The sequence below is a fragment of the Paralichthys olivaceus genome, chromosome 14 (assembly GCF_024713975.1).
Source record: "Paralichthys olivaceus isolate ysfri-2021 chromosome 14, ASM2471397v2, whole genome shotgun sequence".
Lineage (NCBI taxonomy): Eukaryota > Metazoa > Chordata > Actinopteri > Pleuronectiformes > Paralichthyidae > Paralichthys > Paralichthys olivaceus.
Window position 1 is genome coordinate 18,442,852 of NC_091106.1, and position 21,047 is coordinate 18,463,898.

Genomic DNA, 21,047 nt, shown 5'->3' on the forward strand with positions numbered 1-21,047 from the left:
GTGCATCCAGGGGCTCGGCGGCGTTCGGTGCTGAAGTGGGGCGGATGGCAGGAAAAACGGCGGCGATGGACATTACTCCGCGGGATTCCCGTTTGCGATGTCGCTGAATAGACACCGGGACGTCGCGTTCTCGCTCCCGTCGTCCTCGGACACTGACAGCCCGGCGCGAAGCGGTAAGATGCTGATTCTTCTGCGCTAATGCTCCACACGGAATTGCTAGCTGACGTTAGCACGGTGCTAGCTGCTGCTGCTGCTGCTGCTCAGCTGCCGCCGCCTCCTCTCGCTGCGAGAGATAGCGGATCTGTCGGCTAAAGCTAGCACGAAGAAAGTGGGTGGTGTTTGATTACTGGAGGCAGAAAAAAAAAAAAATTCGGTGCGACAGTGAGCACCGTGCTGCTCTCCCTCCCTCCCCTCCACTCTCCGTGGTGTCACCTGGAGGGGGATCTCCTCTTCCCCCCGCTGCGGCTCGGAGCCCCCTGCAGCCGCTGGGCTCGCTGCTGGTTCGGACAGCTGCAGGAGGAACCGTGCACCCAGCAGCAGCAGCAGCAGCAGTTAGCCAGCAGAGCTAGTTGCACGGGGAGCAGGGTCCGGTGAGCCTGACTACTTCTTACCCGGAGACATCCAGGGGCCTTCGGGCAGCTGCAGCAGATCCTGCGCTGCGACAGCTCCCTCCAACTTCCTCACGTTGCGCTTCATCGTGACCCATTTCAACCCTTTTCCTCTTGTGCCAGCCACACTCACGTCCCCCACGGATGGGCTGGGTCAGAGGAGTCCAGGTTGTGTGGCCACTAACATCCGGGGTGACTTCCTGATTCAGCTGCACTCAGAGAAGCTCAGTGGGAAAGCAGCTGCCTTGTCTGCACACCTCAGATTCATTTTCCTCCTGCAGATGTTTCAGGCTCTAAAAGTCATGCAACAATGACATAGGTTGTTTTTTACTAATTATTTAAATTCATTAGAGCAAACACGAATACGTCCCATGTGTATTTTCATCTTACTTTGCAGTTGAGTTGTTCCAAGCAACTTGACACAGTTCCTCTGTGTTTTCAGTGTCTTCTGCTTCTTCATGTGATCCCAGACTGACCCCATGATGTTGGGATCAGGACTCTGTGTGGGTCACATCCTTGTTCTTCCTGTCAGGGATGTTGGCTTCTTCATGACTGTGACTGAATGTTTTTAGGATTGATCTCATGCTGCAGAATGAGTCTGATGTCGTTTGGTCTTTAATGATCAAAACATTTACACAGTATTAAAGACGAGAGCACGGCTGAAAAGGACTTTTGGAGGCCGACGCCAATATTAGGGGGAAAAATGTATTTAAAATGTCATTGATTTCTAAGATTTTTTGTTATCAGACCCTTATGACAAAGAAATACAATGGAGGGTTGATATTTTTTTGTTTAACCACAAATACAACCAAATGTATAGAACTTGAATTAAGTTAACAAAATGCACATGAAAGGCTCATATCAGCTGATTCAGATAAATCGATCAGGCCTCACTGTTCACAGCACTAAATACTGAAAATGTTAAAACTCTAGTTGTAGTGTCTTCGACGTTTAAATGATCCCTAAAGGCATAAAAACTTATATCCCATTTGTTCTGAGTGGTTCAGCTGCATTCTCCTTCATTATAATCACCAGTAGCATTATTATAATGATATAATTGCCTGTTGATGGAGAACTGTCTAAACTCTTCTCTGGCTCAGTCTACAGATAACGATTGCTTTCATTGTCGATAAATCAGTTGATTATTGTCTTTGGCATTTTTGCTTGAACCATTTCTTTAACGATTAATTGTGAATTGATTTCTCATTTGACAGATGGATAAGTGAAGTATTTATTTCAGCTTCAGACATAATTCAGACAGGCATCTTAAGGATGCTGCGCCCAAACACTTCCATAATTCACTTCTCTTTTTAAGAGGCTTGTTACCAAAGTTACTCTGCTGCTGTCGTCCTCCTGGGCAAAGGCAGTGCAACACAAAAGCTTTATCTTTGCACACAGCGACACAAAATCCTTCTTTACAGATCTTTAATTTAGAAGATAAACTGCTGTCAGTATCAGCTTGTACAGTATATTGACCAATACGTAAGAAGTTGCAGTACAGAAAAGTGAAGGATATCTTTTAGCTAGCTTAGAAACAATATGTGGCCGCAACAAAAGATTGTTTTCAGTATCGATGAATCTATCAATCATTACTTGGGTTAATTGATTATACATATATGTAAGAAAACTGCAAAAAACATTTACGTTTCAGTTTTCTAGAGCATATTGATCCGCTTTTCTTCAACAAAACCTGAAGAGTTTTTGTGGAAAACAACCACATCCTCAATTTTTGACGAGCAGGAAACCATGTAGAAATAACTGTACTCTGTAACTGATGACTAAAAGGTGAATGTATTAATCAATGAAGTGGCTATGTTTCCACTCTATTTATTTTTATTTCCTTTTCTTTACTGTAAAAACCTGTGGTTTTTTGCTTTGTGTCTTTTTCAGATGCTGTACTTTAATTGGTCCATCTACTCTCAAGTCCATAAATGACCCTTTCCCCGACATCCGAGGAAGCCTAGGATCCGACATCCAGCGAAACAAACGGAGCACGTGAAATAAGGAAACAAGGAGAGGAAGTTATTCGTGCTTCGCCTCAGCTTTCGTGTCCCTTTCCGTGCCCGTCGGTCAGGGATGGTGAGACCAGTAACTTCTCTTCTCTGTGGTGCAAAGAACCTCCTTCATTGCCCCGCACCTCCAGCGAGCCAAACAGCCAGTGTGTCCGCCAAACCGACGCCCAGACAGTCAGCCACTCAGTCTCTCCGTCAACCAGCCTGCTATCGTCCAGCAACCTATTACCTCACGCCATGATTGCTCTGTCTGACCTGTTTTTAGAAACTCAGTAATTCATGGTAAGTTTGACCTCTGTCTAGAATGACTGTAACTGTTTATATTGTCAGAAGGGGAGGAGACATAATATCTCCAAGTTGGTTGTTGCACTCAGACGGAAAAGAAAGGTTTATAAGGAGCTGTTATGTATTTTCCTCAATGAGGTGTAAATTGTCTCATATTGTTTAAAAACCATCACAGTAAAAACATTAACTTCTGTCTTAAGCCTAATTAATCAGTTCCAGTATAATTGTAGTACACCCCCCACCTTTTTTTAAAGCCATTACTGCTTAATTGCACTCTGCTGACTGTTGTAAGTCGTAGTACTACGAGAATAAAGTCACAGTATCATGTGGTAATATTATGAGGGTAAAGTTGTACTGTAACTTAAAATAAAAAAATTCACCTTCTAAAAATTGACAAAACTATGTTTAAAAAGTATGAATAATTAACAAAGCGGTATTTTTACTTCTTTGACCTTCTGAGTTTAAAAAAAATAGAATCAAATCAGGGCGGTGGATGTTTGTACCACGGTCGGTTCATCTTCTGTTCAGGCGATCGTTTGATCTATATAGATTTCCATTGATCAGTGATGATAAGTCAGGCTCACAGCTGCCCTGCAGTATGTAAAGCCTCACAGTAAAGACATCAGAGCTTTATGTGTTGAAAGGTTTAAAACAAGAGCACCACAGTGTGTTCTCACAGGGGACATCTAATGAATTATTCATACTCCACAATAAACAACAGTTATAAATGATGACCCTGTTGTATTTATATAACATATTAAGGACACTTGAAGGAGTGTGATTCCTCAAGTTACTCCAGTTCTTCCACCGTTCGACATTTTTCACTACCTTGGGAAAATTACAGACAGCCAGAAGCTCTGTCCTCTCTGTGGTTTTAGTTGTGCAGTAGCAGACACACATTTCCTTTGTGCTGTAAAAGTCGCATATTTAAAAGGCTGTTTTCAGACATGAACTCCGGAGAATGTCGGCACAATGGGGTCCAGATTTAGAGTTTGCCTTTCACTTCTGTAGAATTCAGCAGGAGATTCTACAGTCCGACGTATTCACAGCAATGTTAATTCTCCAGAGCATTGAGAAGAGCGGCGGCGCAGCATGTAGCGGCAGAATGTGACGTATGAATTTCCATTGCAGGATCATGTGTTTTTGTTTAAATCACATAGACGTCGCATCTTCTATGTATATGACACCTCTTGTTCATCTTGAGATATTTGTATTGTTTTAGTTTTTTTCAGTTCTGTGGGTAGAACACTCCATATGTCTTGCGGTGAATCCTCCAGAGAATTTCTTGCTGTTTTCTCACATGGGCTCTTTAGCACATTATCCGGAGTTGGTACTCGGAGGCTTGTAGGAGAAACTCTGGAGAAAGTCCGGAGCCTGGCCTCGGCCATTCTCGTTCTCTCATACAGCCCCTCCGCGGAATGTCAGGAGACTATGCAGAGATTACTGCACGACTGAAATCAGCTAAAGTGAGTTTACAGGGATCCAATCTAAATGCAGATGGTGTCATCATTCGTCAGGGATTACTTTGTGAAATCGACATTTACTTTAACAGACTCTTGCGGCCCATTCCCTTGGGGAATAACCTGTTGCTGAAGCAAGGCGGAGGCCTCAATGAACTGGGTGACTGTCTGAACATATGGCGTGTGCTGCATTTTGCTAGTTAAAGTTTACGCTTTCTGAATTAATCAAATGTAAAATATGGTCATCAGAATACTTGCTGCTCATATTACAGATCCTATCTTTCTCTGTTATTTCTTCCCTCTTATCACATTTGTATTTCCACTCCATATTTGCATGATGTGATCATTGCGGTGTCCCTCTCTCCATTTAGAACAAAGCAGAACCCTCACCTTCGTTTGCATCCCGCTGCCTGTTTTTTTCCACATACGCTGCCTGTTTGCGGAATATCTGATGGCCACTCCACCCATCAGGCAAAAACATTTGCATATCACGCAGGTCTTCTTTCAACCTTACCGGCAATGTATCATCATCGCAGTAAAACTGTCTGTACGCAGAGCAGAGGGAGCCAGAAAGACGAGAGTGGGCTCATCTGTTGCTTCTGAACCGCAGTTACTTGGATTTTGTTAGTGTTTAATGAGGAGTTTAATTTGAGCCATGATGTTGCAGGTAAGCAAAGTGTTTCATTAACTGTAACTTTGATTCCTCGACTACAAGACTGGAGTTAATTGGTTCATTTTTCACAGAATCCATCAGCGAAATTAAAATTATCTGCCAACTGTTAATTGGAGGTGCTCATTGATTGGTCACAACAGATGAACTAGTTCTGTCGTGACTTCTCTTCTCTTCTTTACACTGTTTAATAACGTTAATGTTGGCTTTTGGACCAACTGGAAGGAAGCTGTGTAGTCTAGTTCAGAGGGTCTCAGTTATTTTGCCCCCTACAAAATGTTACTGTCATGTATGTCCCTTGGATTAATTTGATTAGGCATATTTTTTACACATACAGTTCACATTTACTCTGAAATAAGCAGGTCAATGCATCTTCTTTAACGTGGGTAAACCTGGTTTTTCTCTGGCGAGTCATGTTCAAAGTCAGGAATGCGTTGAAAACCGAGAAGCTCGCTGTTGTTCCCAAGATGTAAAAATCTAAATGGTTTTGGCAATTTACCGAATGTTGTGTGAATGTTCAGTGAGCATCGTAACGTCACACAGGCAAAGTTGCAGCGTCCGCAGCAAGACTGTCAAAAATAATGAAGAAGAAATTAGCACGTTCACCCGGGTGTAATGTTTCCATCACTTGATGACAAGTGAACTTTTTATAAGAATTCTTTCTTTGCTAAAAACTAAATGAAAAAGGTTTTATAGCTGTAAATCGCTTAGTCAACTAAGTGAAAATTAAACCATCAACTGTATTTAATTATTATAATTTAATTTTGAGTTTGTGTGAGTGAGAATTTGCATTTATTGGACACGTCTCTCCGTGAACGTGATGTGTAGTGTGTTGCTCCGTTGCTCTGTTCCCACTGAAATGTATGTGTAGCGTCAGTCAAAGCAGAGTGAAAGACTTGGCTCAATGCCAGCAAGCGTACGAGGGAGGGAATCCTCTCTTCTGCTCGAGTGCTCTCGCTCTCACACAGACGGACACACATAGTTTCTGGTATTTTCCACTCTCTAATGAACTCTCTGTTGTATTATTGGTAATGTGAAGTGTATTTAACTGTGTTTGTTCTCTACCTGTATCGGTTGTGAAGCCCCGGAGTGTGAGCGGAGTGGAGATGAGAAAAAGGCAGGCGGCTCATATCGAGGCCCCCCCACAGGCCCCTGGACAGCCCCGACCCAACACCTGCTGCCTCTGCTGGTGCGGCTGCTGCAAGTGTCTCTGGTAAGAAAATATCATCCTGTACTTTACTATACTATACTCTACTATATCATACTATACTGTACTTTAATGCTATACCATACTAATATGTGCCATACTGTATTGCACAATACTTATGTACTATAACGTACTGTACTATTCCAGACTATAGCAAACTATACTGAAATACTCCATACTATGCTACATTACACTATAATGTACTACACTTTGCTATACAACTCTATCCTGTCCTGTACTTTACTGTGCTATGCCAAAATATATCATATTATATTATACCACACTTTGTACAACGCACTGTATTCTCCTATACTATGCTATACTATTTTAAACTATGCTGCTCTATAATTACTAAACTATAACAGACTACATATATTATATTCTATAATTCACTATACTATATTATATTACTCAACAATACTATACTGCACTATCCTCTGCTATCCTATAATAAACTGTACCTCTACAAAATTCTACTACTTTTATAATGCATCTTAAATAATGGTGAAAACTAAACGACTGACCTCAGATCAGGTTTTTTGTTGCGTCACTCTTTGATGCTGTTAAAACTAGTTTATTTTTTAAGAAAATCGTATCTCATAATTTGGCCCCAGATCAGAGTTTGTAACTGCAATCTGTTGTTAATTTTGGATTTTGTGTTGCCTGTGAAAACTTGATAATATCACATTTAGTTTTAAGTTCAAGTGGTAATTGTTAATAACCTTATAACCACTCAATGAAAAGCTCGACAAAACCAAGGTCAGTCAAGGCTGTAACTGTGGCTTGGCCTCATCTGTTTTTTTTTAAGAGACAGTGACTTTAGTTTGAAAGCAATGTTTGAATTAAAGAGACATTCCCCAAGTATTATTTAATTTTATTATATTATTAGGGAGTCAGTTGACTTTATGGGTTATTTGTTTTTCTTCATTTTTGATTCTTTTATACTTTTTCTGTACAGTTGTTGTGCTGAAGCGGGGGAGCGCCACTGGAAACTGAAAACAGTGTTAGTTTTACCCCCAGTGCCTGAAACAACAAACAGTTGCTCCTGTCTTTAATCCTGTGATATTACACTGGTGTCGAGCTTCTTAAAAAATCAACCCAGGCTTTAGAGTGACAACGAGCTGGGGCCTCATCCAACCCTTCGACAAACCAACCCACATATTTACAGTTTTCAGAGTTGACTTACTGTCATTTATACAGAAAATGACAAAAAACTAACTTTTGAACAGTTCAAAAGTATGAAAAGACTCAATTGCAAACATTATACCATTTTGCTCCCAATGTAATCCATATAAACAGTTGATCACTATATCCGTGATCATTATATTGGGTTTCCACCGCAATTCTCTATGCAGTAAAAACCCACGTTCTGTAGTTTAAGGGTGGTCCTCCTTTAGTGTGCAATTAAATTCTAAGGGACACAAGCCCTGTGACATTCATCTAAAGTTCAATTATTTTTTGGCATAATGCAGTTGATGAGGTATAATGCATTGGCTCAGTTTCTTGGAACCAGAGCTTTCAGTTTGGAAGTTGTCTGTAGCTCAACTAACAGAAAATATGTTTAAAAAAAAGGGAAAACAGCTCCTTGATCCACCCCCTGATCCGGATCTAAAATGAGTTGGTTCTTCCCTGACTCATACCGCACCCTTCCACCAAGTTTGGTGGAAATCCGACCAACGTAATCAGTAATCCTGCTACGAATAAATGCAGATGAAATCATAACCTCCTTGGTGGAGGTAATTCTCATTAGTTCCAGCTTTAAGCTCCCAACCTCCCCTACAATCTCAAACTGGAGTGCTCACACTAGTAAATCATGTCAGTGTTTGAATGCTTGGAGATCGCACAGTAGGTCAGAGACTCGCACAGAGACCTGCTGCAACATGTTGTCCCTGAGCAAGGCACCAAAACCAGCAACGGCTGCTACAGCTGCCTCACTGTGGCTGCAACCTCGCCCGGAGAGAGGAGTGAATGAAACATTGTGTTCGGGCAGTGAATGGTGAATGTGCTGCTTCTTTCACACCACTTCATCTGAAGTGGTGGCAGCTTGTGGACTGGGCCCGTGGTGAGTGCTTTGTGACTCCGCTGTGTGTTTTCCAATCACTCGCTGGTGTCGGCACCTCCGCAACGCGCCTGGAAAATCGTCTTCGGCCCCCTGTATGTTTATTTATTTTAGAGTGAAGGCTGGGGGGGGGGGGTTACTTGCCTTCGCAGCGCATGTTGCACAGCTGGAACCTTTGTGCGAGCTACATATAAATCACTGCATGCTCCCTGTGTCACTTTCTTTTCACTATCATGCCCGGTGCAGTGGTAGAGATCTGTGAGAGTGCGTGAATCGCAGCAGATCTCGCCTGCCGCTGTGGTGAAGTTGTAGAGACTGAGGGTGAGTGTGTATGAAAGTGCTACACACTCCAGCTCATCCTCAGCCACCCTCACACAAGGCCCTTATCTGGTTGGGGTGCCTTCTATTTCCATCCACCGATCACATGCAAAACAGCTGTGAAGAACAGCCTGTATATTTAGCTGTATTGTGAGGGCGCCGGGGGGCTGTGGCTAGCTTAGCCTATTACTGCCGCACAATGGGGACTTTGACAAGAGACAGCAAGAGGAAGGAAAGATCTTCCACGGTGGGACAAAAATAGACAGCTCAGTGTGTGTTGCATTGTGGACTCAGCAAGTGTGACTGAGCTGCGATAGACAGAGAGGCTACCGTGTGTGTTTCCAGAGTTTACATAAAGACTTTCACTGAAGCTTTATTGTTTTGCTTACTTTGAATATGCAGCAACGTTTACTGGAGATTAGTTTTGTCGGTTCAAAGATCACACTGGAGCTTCAGAGTGAAGTTAACGGAGATCTGGAACTTTACAGATGCTTTCATCATGGATTATTGTGCCTATTATATTTATCAGTTGATTTATCGCTTGGTCGACAAAATGTCCAATAACTGCAAAAATTGACGTTACAATTTCTGAAAAATCTCCAAGGTCACGTTTTCATCTGTTTTGTTTGATCGACCAAATCCAAATCACGTGAAGATTTTTCTTAAATTCAAGTGTTAAACTGAAACTTGATGATTTACGGGACCAAAGACTAAGGATTGTTTTTATTTAACTAATCAATTACTTAAAAATTGTTGAGCGGAGAGATACAAGACTCACTAACACTTTCTTTAAACTAAGAAATACATTTGCTATTTGGGACAAAATTACACACAAATGTGTAATAGAATTTAATAAAGACAATTTATATCAATGAGGTCAAAGGTCAACTTCACTGTGATGTTCTAATGTTCACTATTTAACACCATAACATTGTGACAGTTACGAATGAGCAGTAAAACAATGCCTAAATTTATTGCAAAATAAGAAAAGTTCAATATATTTTGCTAATGCATTGTGCTATCACAGTGAGGAGGTATAACACAGTTGATCAACCTCAGATTTATTTTTAAACTCACTCAGGAACAAAAAAGTAAAGGAAATATTGTGATAGTTATTGATATTGATTCATATTCATGCGGTAACTGGTCCTTAACTGGTAACAAAGGATGAAGACGATAGTTATTTATCCATTTAATTTGTCCAATCGTGTATTGTCTCTAATCCAGGAATGAAGACAGGATGGAGAGGAGTGAACGACAGACCTGCACCAAGATGGATAGTATTGAAGCTGCAGACGAACAGTAAGTCAAGTCTTGCGTGTTTGTGTGAGTATTATTGTGTTTGTGTTCCTCTGTCAGTCTCACACTCATGGATGTCTTCATCTTTAGATGCCCCAGTCTGGAGGAGCTGCTGTCGTGGGCACGGAGCTTCGAGATGATGCTGCGCTCGTTGGAGGGCCGGGAGATCTTCCGGGAGTTCCTGCGCTCGGAGTACAGCGAGGACAACCTGCTCTTCTGGTTGGCCTGTGAGGAACTGAAGAAGGAGACGAATCCCTCCGTGGTGGATGAGAAGGCCAGGATTATATACGAAGACTATGTGTCCATATTATCACCCAAAGAGGTACAGACTGACTGTGTGTTAATTCTTCAGAAATTAAGCACCCAACAAAATCAAGTTATTTTAACTTGGTGCAGTCTTTCATGATCCCCAGAGGACGAATCCTGATCACTTTGGTGATGTCATCACTTTCCATGTAGCACCATTATCTGGTCAAACGTTGTCTGTGTTATGAGAAGTTAGTTACATGATAGTTATGAATTATTGATGAACTGACTTTGTTTTTCTGATCTCAGGTGAGTCTGGACTCACGGGTCAGAGAAGGAATAAACCAGAGTCTGGCTGAGCCCAGCAACCTGATCTACGAGGAGGCCCAGCTCCAGATCTACACCCTGATGCATCGCGACTCCTTTCCCCGTTTCCTCAACTCCTCCGTTTACAGAGACCTCCTGGCCAGCAGGAGGCGCACCTGCCTCGACCCCTAGACCCTCCCCACTCCTCCCTCATTGCCATCGTACACCAACGAGACTACTACTTAAACTTCAAATACTACTATGGTGCCAGAAGTCGGGTTTGGAAAAAATCTCTCCCTTTTTTGATTGAAAAGACTGAATGACATCCAAGATAGCTGGTTGTTTTTTTATTTATATTTTTTAAGCAATTTATATCCAGTTCCTCACTGGAGCCAGGTCGGCCTTTGCTGGTTGGTTATCGGTCAATTTAAGACCTTTAATGCTGGCCAGTGATTGTTTCGCAGTTTGTGCTGTTTGTTTCGGTTGACGCTGGCCAACCCACGTGGGTTGAAACGGCCGACCCGTTGGCCAGCCGTCGCTCACCTGTGGACGAGGACTCCTCAGGCAGCGGGGACAGAAAAAGAGAGAGAGATGAAAAAGGACAAGCCAACTGTTCCTGTACTGTAATATTTAGACCTCATGCTTTCTACCCTCACTTCTAAAGTTCTCTCTCTTTACTCATTCTCTCTCATGTTTTATTGTGTTTTTTCTAACTCTGCCCCATTCCTCAGACATGTTTGATTTTTGTCTTGTTTTAAATTTTTCTGTTCTATCCAAACATGACACCTAGTTGTTGGTGGGATCTGGAGAGTCGGAGTTTCTGCCCATTTAACCAGTAGAAGCACTGGCTCTGCATGAAACTCTCTCTCTCGACAGTAGCTTGACGATGTAAGCCGCGGACTGCAACTGTTTTTGAATATTGAGATGTATTAAGACAGGGACCTGTCTCTGCCTGGTTGTTTTTGTTCAGTGAAGGGAAGTACACTTCTGCCCATTTTAAGCTTACTGCTGTTTTGTTGATGAGGAGATTTAATGGCTTCTGCAGCAGAGGCAGCAGCAAAAGCACCTACCCATCCATCCGTCCGTCCATCCATCCGTCCATCCATTTATCTGTCCGTCCAGGCACTTTCCTTCTTTAGGATTCTTTAACTGGGAGAAGTAAGGGCTAGAATTGTGGTTGGGCAGCTACATGTGTTATTACTACTCATGAACTTTAGACAAAAACAATCTCTTCACTGAGAAAATCACAATGCCTTTACATGTGAGAAAAAGGCAGCACAAGCGCTGCTGGAGTTTTGCTGGAAAGCAACCACAGTTTGTCCAACGATCCCTACCTCCCATCCTTTTTTCCCTCCCCCTTCCTCCCTCCACCTCAGACCATCACAGCCTGACAAGCACAGGTGCCCAATGTGGGGGTGGAAGATACCCCACCCCTGGATAAAATAAAATTAAAAAAACACATTAACTCCAAAAAAGTCATTTGCATCTTGAAATTCATGAGCAGAAGAAAAGGGTTTTACTCTCTAGCATTTCACCTTGAATTGAGGATTTTGGAAAACAAGCAGATGCAGCAGGCACCGATGTGATTAAAAAGGGTCATCGAGCCCCGGCCTTTGTCTGTAAGGCTCTAGCTTTAGAAGCTTTTGGTAATATGACACTCCTTCGAAGTTGAACGTCCAATATCTCAGTGCAGAAACGAGAACCAGGTGCCAAACACGATGTCAAAGATGCTGTGAAGAGACATCAGGTGTGACTCGTCACCAGACTGTAGGGTCTCGCTCGTTGCGGTGCTCGTCCGATCGTCCAGCAGATGAAGTGAACGGTTCTCCTTCAGTTAGCTGCTGCCCGTGTGAGACACTTCTGATTTGTTTCGTTACCAGAGCTAATGAAAAAGGTTGGTGTAACAATGCTAACATGCTAGCCTTTTTTTTCCCCCCAGAAGGCTAACTAGGTGTCAGCATGCTGTAGGCAAGCAGTTAGCATGCTTGTGCTGGCCATGCTAATGGCCCATCTCACTGCCAGCCCTCACACACACACACTCCGGTTTGTTTTTTCTAATCTGACTTTGACAGCATGCGATGATAACGGCTAATGTGTGTGTGTGAGTGTGTGTGTGTGTGTGTAAGGAAAAATTACACACTTAACAGAAAAAAAAAATAGAAAAAAAAAAACTTTAAGGGGGTCTTGCCAAATGTCCCATTAACATTTTTATTATATAAAAGGACATTTAGTTTTTTGATGATGTGAACATTTGAACATGAACTTTGTTTCTGGCCTGTGGACGTGCAGTAGAAAGTGCATGAGTGCAGTATATGCTATTTTTTTAAATTAACTGGGCCTCCAAGTGTTTTCTTCACGCCACGCGATGGACAACCGTCTCGGTTCGGTGGTTAGTGCAGTCTTTAAAAGTGTCAATGAAACAGTGCCACTCCTCACTGATAAACGTAGGCATCCGTGCTGCCACCACCTGTAACTACCTGAAGTTCACGTGCCAAGTTTGATCTAAATTCAGTTTAACATTAGACGATGCAGGATGTCGATTGAAGACGATTGAAGTGTAATTGGATGTTTAGTAGTTAACGGTAATAGGTTATGGTCTATTTGAGGCTGTGTCCTAATATGTTAGGTTGGTTTTGAATCATCTTGTAAATTGCTGTTGTTAAAACCTTGTGAACCTGATACTAAAAAAGCTTCATGATGAATTATTCAAGAAAGTTTAGTTAGCGAAAACAAATAACTAAATTAATAAAACAACATGAGAAATATACATCCGTTTTGAGGAGTGTACGGTCCATGGAATTATGGGATTTTGAGTTTTCCTCCATTTATTCTCATACTTATACTATTGATGAATCTGTCAGTTCAAAACCAAGCTAACATATTTCCCAAAAAAAACTTTCTGTCGCAAAGTTTTAGTTATAAATCGGTCAAATTGTCTAAACCAATAATCATTAACAGTTTTGCGATGTTCTTTATTGATTGAAAATATACAATATTTAACCTTTGGCAATACAGTACTCACATTTCACTCTACATTAATATCCATAAGGGCTTGATTGATACTGCTTAGCTGCTTTATTGAAGAGAGCTGTGCATGCATGCGCCCAGTTGATCGGCAGCAGAAGAATACAGTCGATAACAAATTCTGAATCGAAAGGATCAAATTTTACATTTAGTCCCTGGAGCAAGTTTTAATTTGCAGGTAACATGAGCGTTTTAGACGTTTGTATTTGGACTAACTGTACGTTTGTCAGTAGAAAGCTCTTCTTGCAGACAGATTTCTCCTCTGCACAGTTCAGCTCTGTTTCCTTGTCACTGAGTCTTTACAGTAATTAACATGAGAATGTTTCACCAAGAACCAGAAAATGAACTCATGGTGCAATTAAACCAAGTTTACATTTATAAATTGTGAGATGCGTGTACCTTAATAAAATACTCATAATAGTTGGGAGCTAAGTGTCCAGCAGAGGGGTCAGCAGGTTTCAGGCTGGAACCGTTGCTGCCCAGTGCTAATGGACATGTCACGAGAACCGGGAGTGTTTGAGAGGGAGGACGGACGCAGCAGGAAACCCAGCTTCCCTGCTTACATCCTTCCTCTTAAGTTATTGTGACTTTTACATGGTTGGGGGAAAAGTCCACGGTTGTTTATTTTTAATAACTGAATTTCAAATGTGGATTTTACAAGCAACGATGATGATGTGAAGTGATGTGTCATCGCTGAGTTTAGAGTTTTGTCTTTAAATTTCCATGGGTTCCAGTCGAGTGGGTTTCTGGAAACGTGGCTGTTGGTTTTGTTGACTTAAAAAAATAATAATAAGATTGAGAGCTGAAGAGTCCTGATGGGATGGAAGAGGTTTGCGAAGCTTTGGCCTTACTGACACGTTTTTATTTTTTTCCTTTGTATAAAAAAAAAAAAAAACAACAAACGTCTCTGTAGGCTTTTCACTACCTCTCATGTTGGTTAATTTATTTCACATCTAGTTGTCAATGTACAAGTTGTTTTTACATCTACTTGAAGCCTAACACTGTAAACAAAATGTGCACAGAAAAATGACTATGTATATGACCAGAGGGGTTAAAGAGAGCGTGGCCTAGTCAACATTATTTTTTTGTTTGTATGTATGTTTGTTTTTAATTGTGTTGAGCTGAAATAGATTTTGCATCTCTATAAAGTATTCAGGAATCCACTGTCTAAGGGCTAATCCCATTTTTGCCTATGCAAATCTGTTACTGTGGGCGAGTTGGGAAAGGGCGAGCTACCGCACCTTTCACCTGTTTTAGATGGACCATGGTTTACATTGCCCTTTGCTGATATTCTTCAATCTTACTCAGCAAAAATGTACGCTTATTTTTGTTTCTATATAAATATTATATATATATAAATATATATAAAACAAGTAATATACAGAGAACATAGTATATGCCTTCGTGATGATAAAAAAAAAGAAACCTTGCTGAATACAAATAAATGTGTTGTTGTCTGACATTAAGTGACTGTGTGCTGGAGTCTTGGTAAGATGATGTGGATGACGGGATTTTAAGAGACTGACTGAAAAGTTGACGAGCTGACTGTCAGGAAAGACTTTCATTACTCGGGCTACAACACGAGTAGCTGATCCTGTGCAGTGTTTCCTAACTGAGGGGTGAAAGACTTTATTTATTCAAGGAGCAAACACATCATGACTGTCTGTGACAAACATTGTTATTCAGCCCCAGCCTGTGATCTAAATAAGGTATTTCGGGTCACCCAGTACTTGTCCATGTCATTTTTCACTGTAACACTTGGTCATTTGAAAAGCAAGACTGTGTAACCTTTGCTAAAAGAAGCCGGTGACCAAACCAAACCGGCTGCAACGCCGACACAACTGAGTGTAATGACACGGGCTACGTTTAACTGATTTCACTGCAAAAGAGTTGGACTCTGTTATTTCTTCATGCGAAAGTTACATGGTCTCACTTTGAAGGGCTGAGTTGAGCAAACCTGGAAACAAGCTGAGATATTGTTGGTATCTGCCTTTGAGATGTGCACTGTCCATAGTCCCGTTTTATAACCAGTAATTCATTAATAAAATCAAAAACATTCCACTTACCATGACATTTTTTTTTTTTTTCTTTTCAATTTTTCGGTGATTATCTTTTCGTCACTGGACACTGCACAGCTGTTGTGAACTTTAAATAAGAGAAGAACGGCAACATGTCATCAGCAAACAGCAGCAACTTTGTTCCCTGTTCTTCTCGTTGTTTTTGTAGCCACATCCAGACTCTCACTGTGTGATTACAGTAGCGTTGATGCCAACACATCAGCAGAAGTTTCATTTTTTTAAATCAAATATTCCATAAATGCCAAATGAGTCAAAAAAGTTGCTAGAGGACCATTAATTCCACTATTTTTTTATTCATTATTTTTACAGAAAATTTAGCTCCTGAACTGAAATAGAAAAAAGAATACAAGAGTTGATGTTGTACGTATATTTTTCCCACAATTCCTCACAGCGTATCTTGTGGCCAAGGGCAGACAGGTTTATCCGCTGACGTTGGTTTGAAGCCTGACCTGAGTTTGTGTGTTGAATTGGTGCCTCTTTAAACTTCACATCAGACCTCAATTTCTCTTTCTGTCTCGCTGTGTGTCTCACCTTCTCTCTCTCTCTCGGGCTCTCACTCCCTCCGTCTGGAACATCACACTTGCAACACTGTTAATTTAAGTCGGAGCCTAGACGCCCCCACTTGACAGCAAAAATGGCTCTGATGTTCGATCCTCCTACGTGAACACTGACGCCCTCACACCGTCTCTTTCGTACCTCTTCCTGAGGTGTTTGTGCTACTTTGGGAAAGAGATCATGTTTGTGCAGGTACTGGTTGAAGTTGGCTCTCAACAGTTTTTAGGCAATCACTTTTCTCTTTATTGATTTAGATGCCTAAGCCTCTTTGGTTGTGTCACGCCTTTGTAGATAGATCACAAGTCGTTGAGAGATGATCCGCAGGTGAAAATATAAAAAAGAATTTTTCTGTCACTTTAGGCAACAAAAAAAAAGTGAACTTTTTTTCTATTCAGCATGCTTTTTGCTAAATAAATGAAATAATTCAGTTATTTGCTATAAACAATACTGTATGAGTATGTATTCAAGTACTGCAGTATGCAGACTATTAAAAATATCAGAAACTCTTTTGAGAGGTTCATATTTTTCTTCTAGTATGTTTCACTAATATTGAAGGTTATGAGTACTTGTTGTTTTGAGTGTCTCATGATTCATCAGAATGACTGAAGGACCCTCTTTGTATTTACAAATATAGATGGTTGGTTATTTCCACATGCATGAACTGCAGAGCAACTTTTATCAGGTCAGTGCTAGTGCAGTGAGCTTTTTCTTCAAGGATTTTGTCAAGCTCAACTTTTCACTAGCTGCTAAACAAACTTGGATGATGGCTGAGATCCCGACTTTTATTTCCATCGAGGCCGGTTTAATTTCCCCCTGGTGGCCACTAAAGGTCAAAAAGGCGTCTTTTGGGGGACATTGACTCCTCTCGCAGAACCTTATCTTGAGATATGAGGCAGATGTGACTTCTAGTGTTCAGGTTTAAGATGCTGAGATGGAAGAATGTCAGCTGAGCCAGGGAGAGCAAACTCCTGTGCAACTTCCTTCAACATCTCAGAGCGCTGTGTCCCGAAAACCTGCAGGGCCGTGCTGCCCGCAAGGATCTGATCGCTTTTTCTCGTGACTTTGAATTTTATCAAAGAAAACTGACCATCGGTCCTTGTGTCCAAATCTCCCCAAGATGCAGGAATTCCCCTAATTGTAGCATTGAAAGGACTTTTATTATCTCATTAGCCCATGTTGTAGCGTAGCGCAGGAGGGACTCGTCTCATCTAGCCACGTCTTACAGGGCTGTGAATCTGTACTTCTCGACAGAGCCGATACAAAGTTAACACCACTGAGCGAATGGGAATTTGTGCATTGTGAGAAACATTTAGTTATTTTGGCAATCCTCTGCACGACGGCACAAAACAGACTTAAGCTTATCGTTTTCACTGAGGACAGTAGAACTCAAGAGTCTAAAAACGATTGTCTAGTTTAGAAAATGTGAACTCGTTTTGGTCGATAAAGTTACACAAACTGTGTGATACTGTGGTTTAGATGGTGAGGTGAAGAGTTTGACGTTTTGGAAAATACGGACTTTCCCTTCTGTTTGATGCCGCTCTCATGTCTGTACTCTATGAAGCTAGGACCAGCGAGCTCACACTAGCTCTCCTGGCATAGTCCACTTTTAAAGACCATGTATTATAATCCTGTTTAAAGCATATAAAACCAAAAAAGTGTACAAGAAAATGTAAAAGCAACAATTTGTGCTTTTGTTGTGGGGTAATGTGTCGGACCTTCTGACCGTCTGCTTGCTCCAGCTTCATGAATCACAGATGTGGTGTTGATTTTGAGTGAATGAACGTATTTACCAAATGTCTATTCCTTTAAAAACAATAATTGAGCTACATACAATTTTTACATCACAGGAAAAAGAAGGTAACATTTACCTGACACAGTGATCAATGCATCTGTCAGTTCAACGATGTAATGTGCCAAAAATTATAATCAACATTTTGCTTCTATGTGAAGGGGTCAGAGGAGTTGTTGGAGAATAAGATCACATGTTCTGAAAATGTTCCTTATGAAACACATTTTGTTATTTGTCACGTTATCGCTGCCACAGGTTTATGTGATTTCTCTGAATCGACCACATTCAAAATAATCTACTTCGCAGACGTGTGACAGACCTTTGTAAACGTACATTGAACATTTTGCATTGTCACTGATGTGGATTCTCAACCATGTCAGATCCAACTGTGTAAGAAAAGAAGCTGTTCACTGTTTTTTTTATACTGTTTTAATTTATTCCAACAGAAAGTTCATTTGTCTTTGATTTTTTTTTTTTTTTTTACTTTGATTTGATCTCAAAAGACACAAAAAAAACTTTGTTCATCAGCCTTTAACTTCACGTTAACAGTGAGTTCAATTGTTCTACATTTTATCTACGGCTCAGTCTCTGTCTTTGTTTACACGATGACATCCTGCATTACGAGAAAACTCCAATCTACGGTAACTGCCCTTGAATATCTGTAATTTAAATAGTGCTGCTAGAGAAAGAAATCTAAATGTAATGACTTACAATAAATAATTAATAGATTTTTGCCAAATGTTGACTGTGTCTTTCTTTGACTGGAGGTTCTCTACAGTTTTTTTCACTTTTGAGCTTTATAACTCTACAGTTTAACAGTTTCCATATTTCCTCAGTATTTTTTGATTCCCAGAGATGACTCCTGCTTCTTGTTGTGATAACCAGACTTTTCTCTTTCCTCTAATCAACAAAAAAAAAGTCAATATTAACTTGATTGGTAAAATATTTTTGAACAAACTTTTCCTGTGGCACCACCATGCTATCAATCAGTTAATCAATTTTATTCACAGTGCATGAGATCATCGTGGAATAATATTTAACTAATTTAGTAAATTTGTAGTTGAATTTTTTTAATTTCCTTTCAGGGCGTTCTCCACATTATTCATCTCTGGTAATGTATGTTGAAATCGTTCTGTTATTTTGTTTTTTTCCCCCCCGAGTCATCCACAGTGTAAAACTATTAGAAGTATATTCAGTCAAACACTGTAGACGTTTCTTCAGACGTGTTCACAGGAAGTGAGAAGCTGAGACTGTTTTATAGTCAAATCTACAACCTTCCACACAAACTGAGGAATGGAAATGTTAGTAACACTTCTGCTGAAGGCTCCACAATGTCTTTTTTTCCAGAAAACCAAGTGACAGGAGGGAATCATACCAGCGCACATATGACCAGGTGAGGTGACCAGAGGTAGAAAGAGGCGGCATCATTCAAAAACATCTTTAATTCATCAACAGGAGCCAAGATCATGTTTTCAGACTTGTTTACATTCAGACAACAGGGTGAGAACCACATGCTGAGGACAGGAGAGGAGGCAGGTTTGTGTGCATGAGTGCTCTCTAATACAATCCTCTGTGTGTGTGTCTGTGTGTGTGTGTGTGTGTGTGTGTGTGTGTGTGTGTGTGTGTGTGTGTGTGTGTGTAATTTTTCATACAGTCCTCTCTGTATACGAGCACAAGTTTGGGCACTCGTGTGTATGTGTGTGTGTGTGTGTGTGTGTGTGTTCTCTCTCTCTCAGACAGTCTTTTGATCCGTTGCCTCCGGAGCTGTTGAGGCAGATGCTGAGTCCTCCTGGGTCTCGTCCAATCCCTGGCCGCAGCCTCGGTCACCTGACTGCGTGCCTTCTTTCACTGCGACGGCGGTGTTGGAATAGCTCAAGTCTATACTCTCGTATTGTTCTGATGTCCACTGAGAAAGACAGAGAGAGAGAGAGACATAGCAGAGACACATTAGAGTGAGAATCTCTGTCTCCCAAAACAAATAAAAAGGCTTGTAATGCAAAATGGATGGACGCATCAAAACCAATGACTGTGTATAAAGATGGTGGACATGACAGCTTCCAAAAGTGAAGCAAAGACATCTGGAACGCCCCCTGCTGGCTGGCTGCAATGTTGGTCATTAACCCAGCATCTTCCATGTTAACAGATGGGACATGGAAATGTCAGGGAGTCCACAGAACCGGGTCTGAGAAAAGATGCTCCATAAAAACACCCACTGACTTAAGTAGCTGCAGCGAGGGAACAGGAAAAGACTGTGTACCACGTGGCAGGGACTGTTTCCTACCTGTGTGGCCCTGCTGCTGGACCTGTGCGAGGGCCCCAGGGCGATGTTGACGCTGGACGAGGACTGCGTGTCAGTGGTGTTTCCGCCTTCAGCAGCAGACAGTCCGGAGATAACCAGGCCGCTGGAGAAACTCTGCTTCCCAAACAGCAGGCTGAGAGTGGACGAAGACGAGGAGACCTGGGGGAAGTTGAATAGACAACCGTTCTGTGAGATGCTAGTTTGTGTTTGCTATGAGTTATTAAAATGTTTCTGCTTTTTTTAAATGAGGACAGAAACAGCAGGTCTCTTTGCTCTTAGTTGTCAGTGTTGAAGTCTGAGTTGTATGTGTTGTTGTGTGTTAACCACCAGAAAGTGTGTATTTGTAAGTCAGAAGTTCATACCTGGCTGGAGCGCTGCTGATGCTGCGCCGCCTGGAGCTGCGAGCTGATCCCACCTGCTCCTGAGAGACGAGGGACCTGACCGGAGAGAGGTCATCTTAATGCTTTATTCTCTAAAGTAAAGACACATTAACATTGTGTGTGTGTGGGTGTAGGTGTCTACCTGGGAGAATATAGAGGCTATGGACGTGTTGAAGGACAGCTGACTGTTGGACAGACGTTGGACGAGCCCGTGGGTGGAGCCTGAGTCCAGGATGGGCCCCGATTGGCTAGTGACAGGGGGACGTTGACTGTGAGGCTGCACTGATCGACTGCGGTACTCCCTCCTGGCTGCAGAGACACACACACACAGAAATACACACTTTAATCATCAAAGCAGAGCTGAAACAATGAGTTGATCTAAAAGAATCAGCAAATATTTCATCATCGATTAATTGTCCTCGAAAAAAAATTAATCAATGTGCGTGTGTGTA

General features: G+C 41.5%; 2 protein-coding genes across 3 annotated transcripts in view; one reads left to right on the forward strand and one right to left on the reverse strand.

Annotated features, from left to right (window-relative positions):
- Window positions 1-18,649, forward strand: rgs17 (regulator of G protein signaling 17). 2 transcript variants are annotated; one of them, XM_020097036.2, is made up of 6 exons: window positions 1-173; window positions 2,499-2,902; window positions 6,118-6,248; window positions 9,847-9,921; window positions 10,009-10,240; window positions 10,474-18,649. In XM_020097036.2, the coding sequence occupies exons 2-6, from the start codon at window positions 2,900-2,902 to the stop codon at window positions 10,660-10,662; spliced, it is 630 nt and encodes a 209-aa protein (XP_019952595.1). In that variant the 5' UTR covers window positions 1-173; window positions 2,499-2,899; the 3' UTR covers window positions 10,663-18,649. The 2 variants fall into 2 exon arrangements, with proteins under 2 accessions (XP_019952595.1, XP_069394524.1); XM_069538423.1 differs by lacking the exons at window positions 1-173; window positions 2,499-2,902 and adding an exon at window positions 2,939-5,032.
- The window catches only part of pcnx2 (pecanex 2), a 26,383-nt gene continuing 19,709 nt past the window's right edge, over window positions 14,374-21,047 (reverse strand). Inside the window, exons 37-40 of the mRNA XM_069538419.1 lie at window positions 20,738-20,904; window positions 20,578-20,652; window positions 20,198-20,374; window positions 14,374-19,822 (exon numbers count right to left, since the gene is read on the reverse strand). Coding sequence (XP_069394520.1) covers window positions 19,649-19,822; window positions 20,198-20,374; window positions 20,578-20,652; window positions 20,738-20,904 — 593 coding nt within the window. The 3' untranslated portion in view covers window positions 14,374-19,648. The remainder of the gene's footprint in view (window positions 19,823-20,197; window positions 20,375-20,577; window positions 20,653-20,737; window positions 20,905-21,047) is intronic.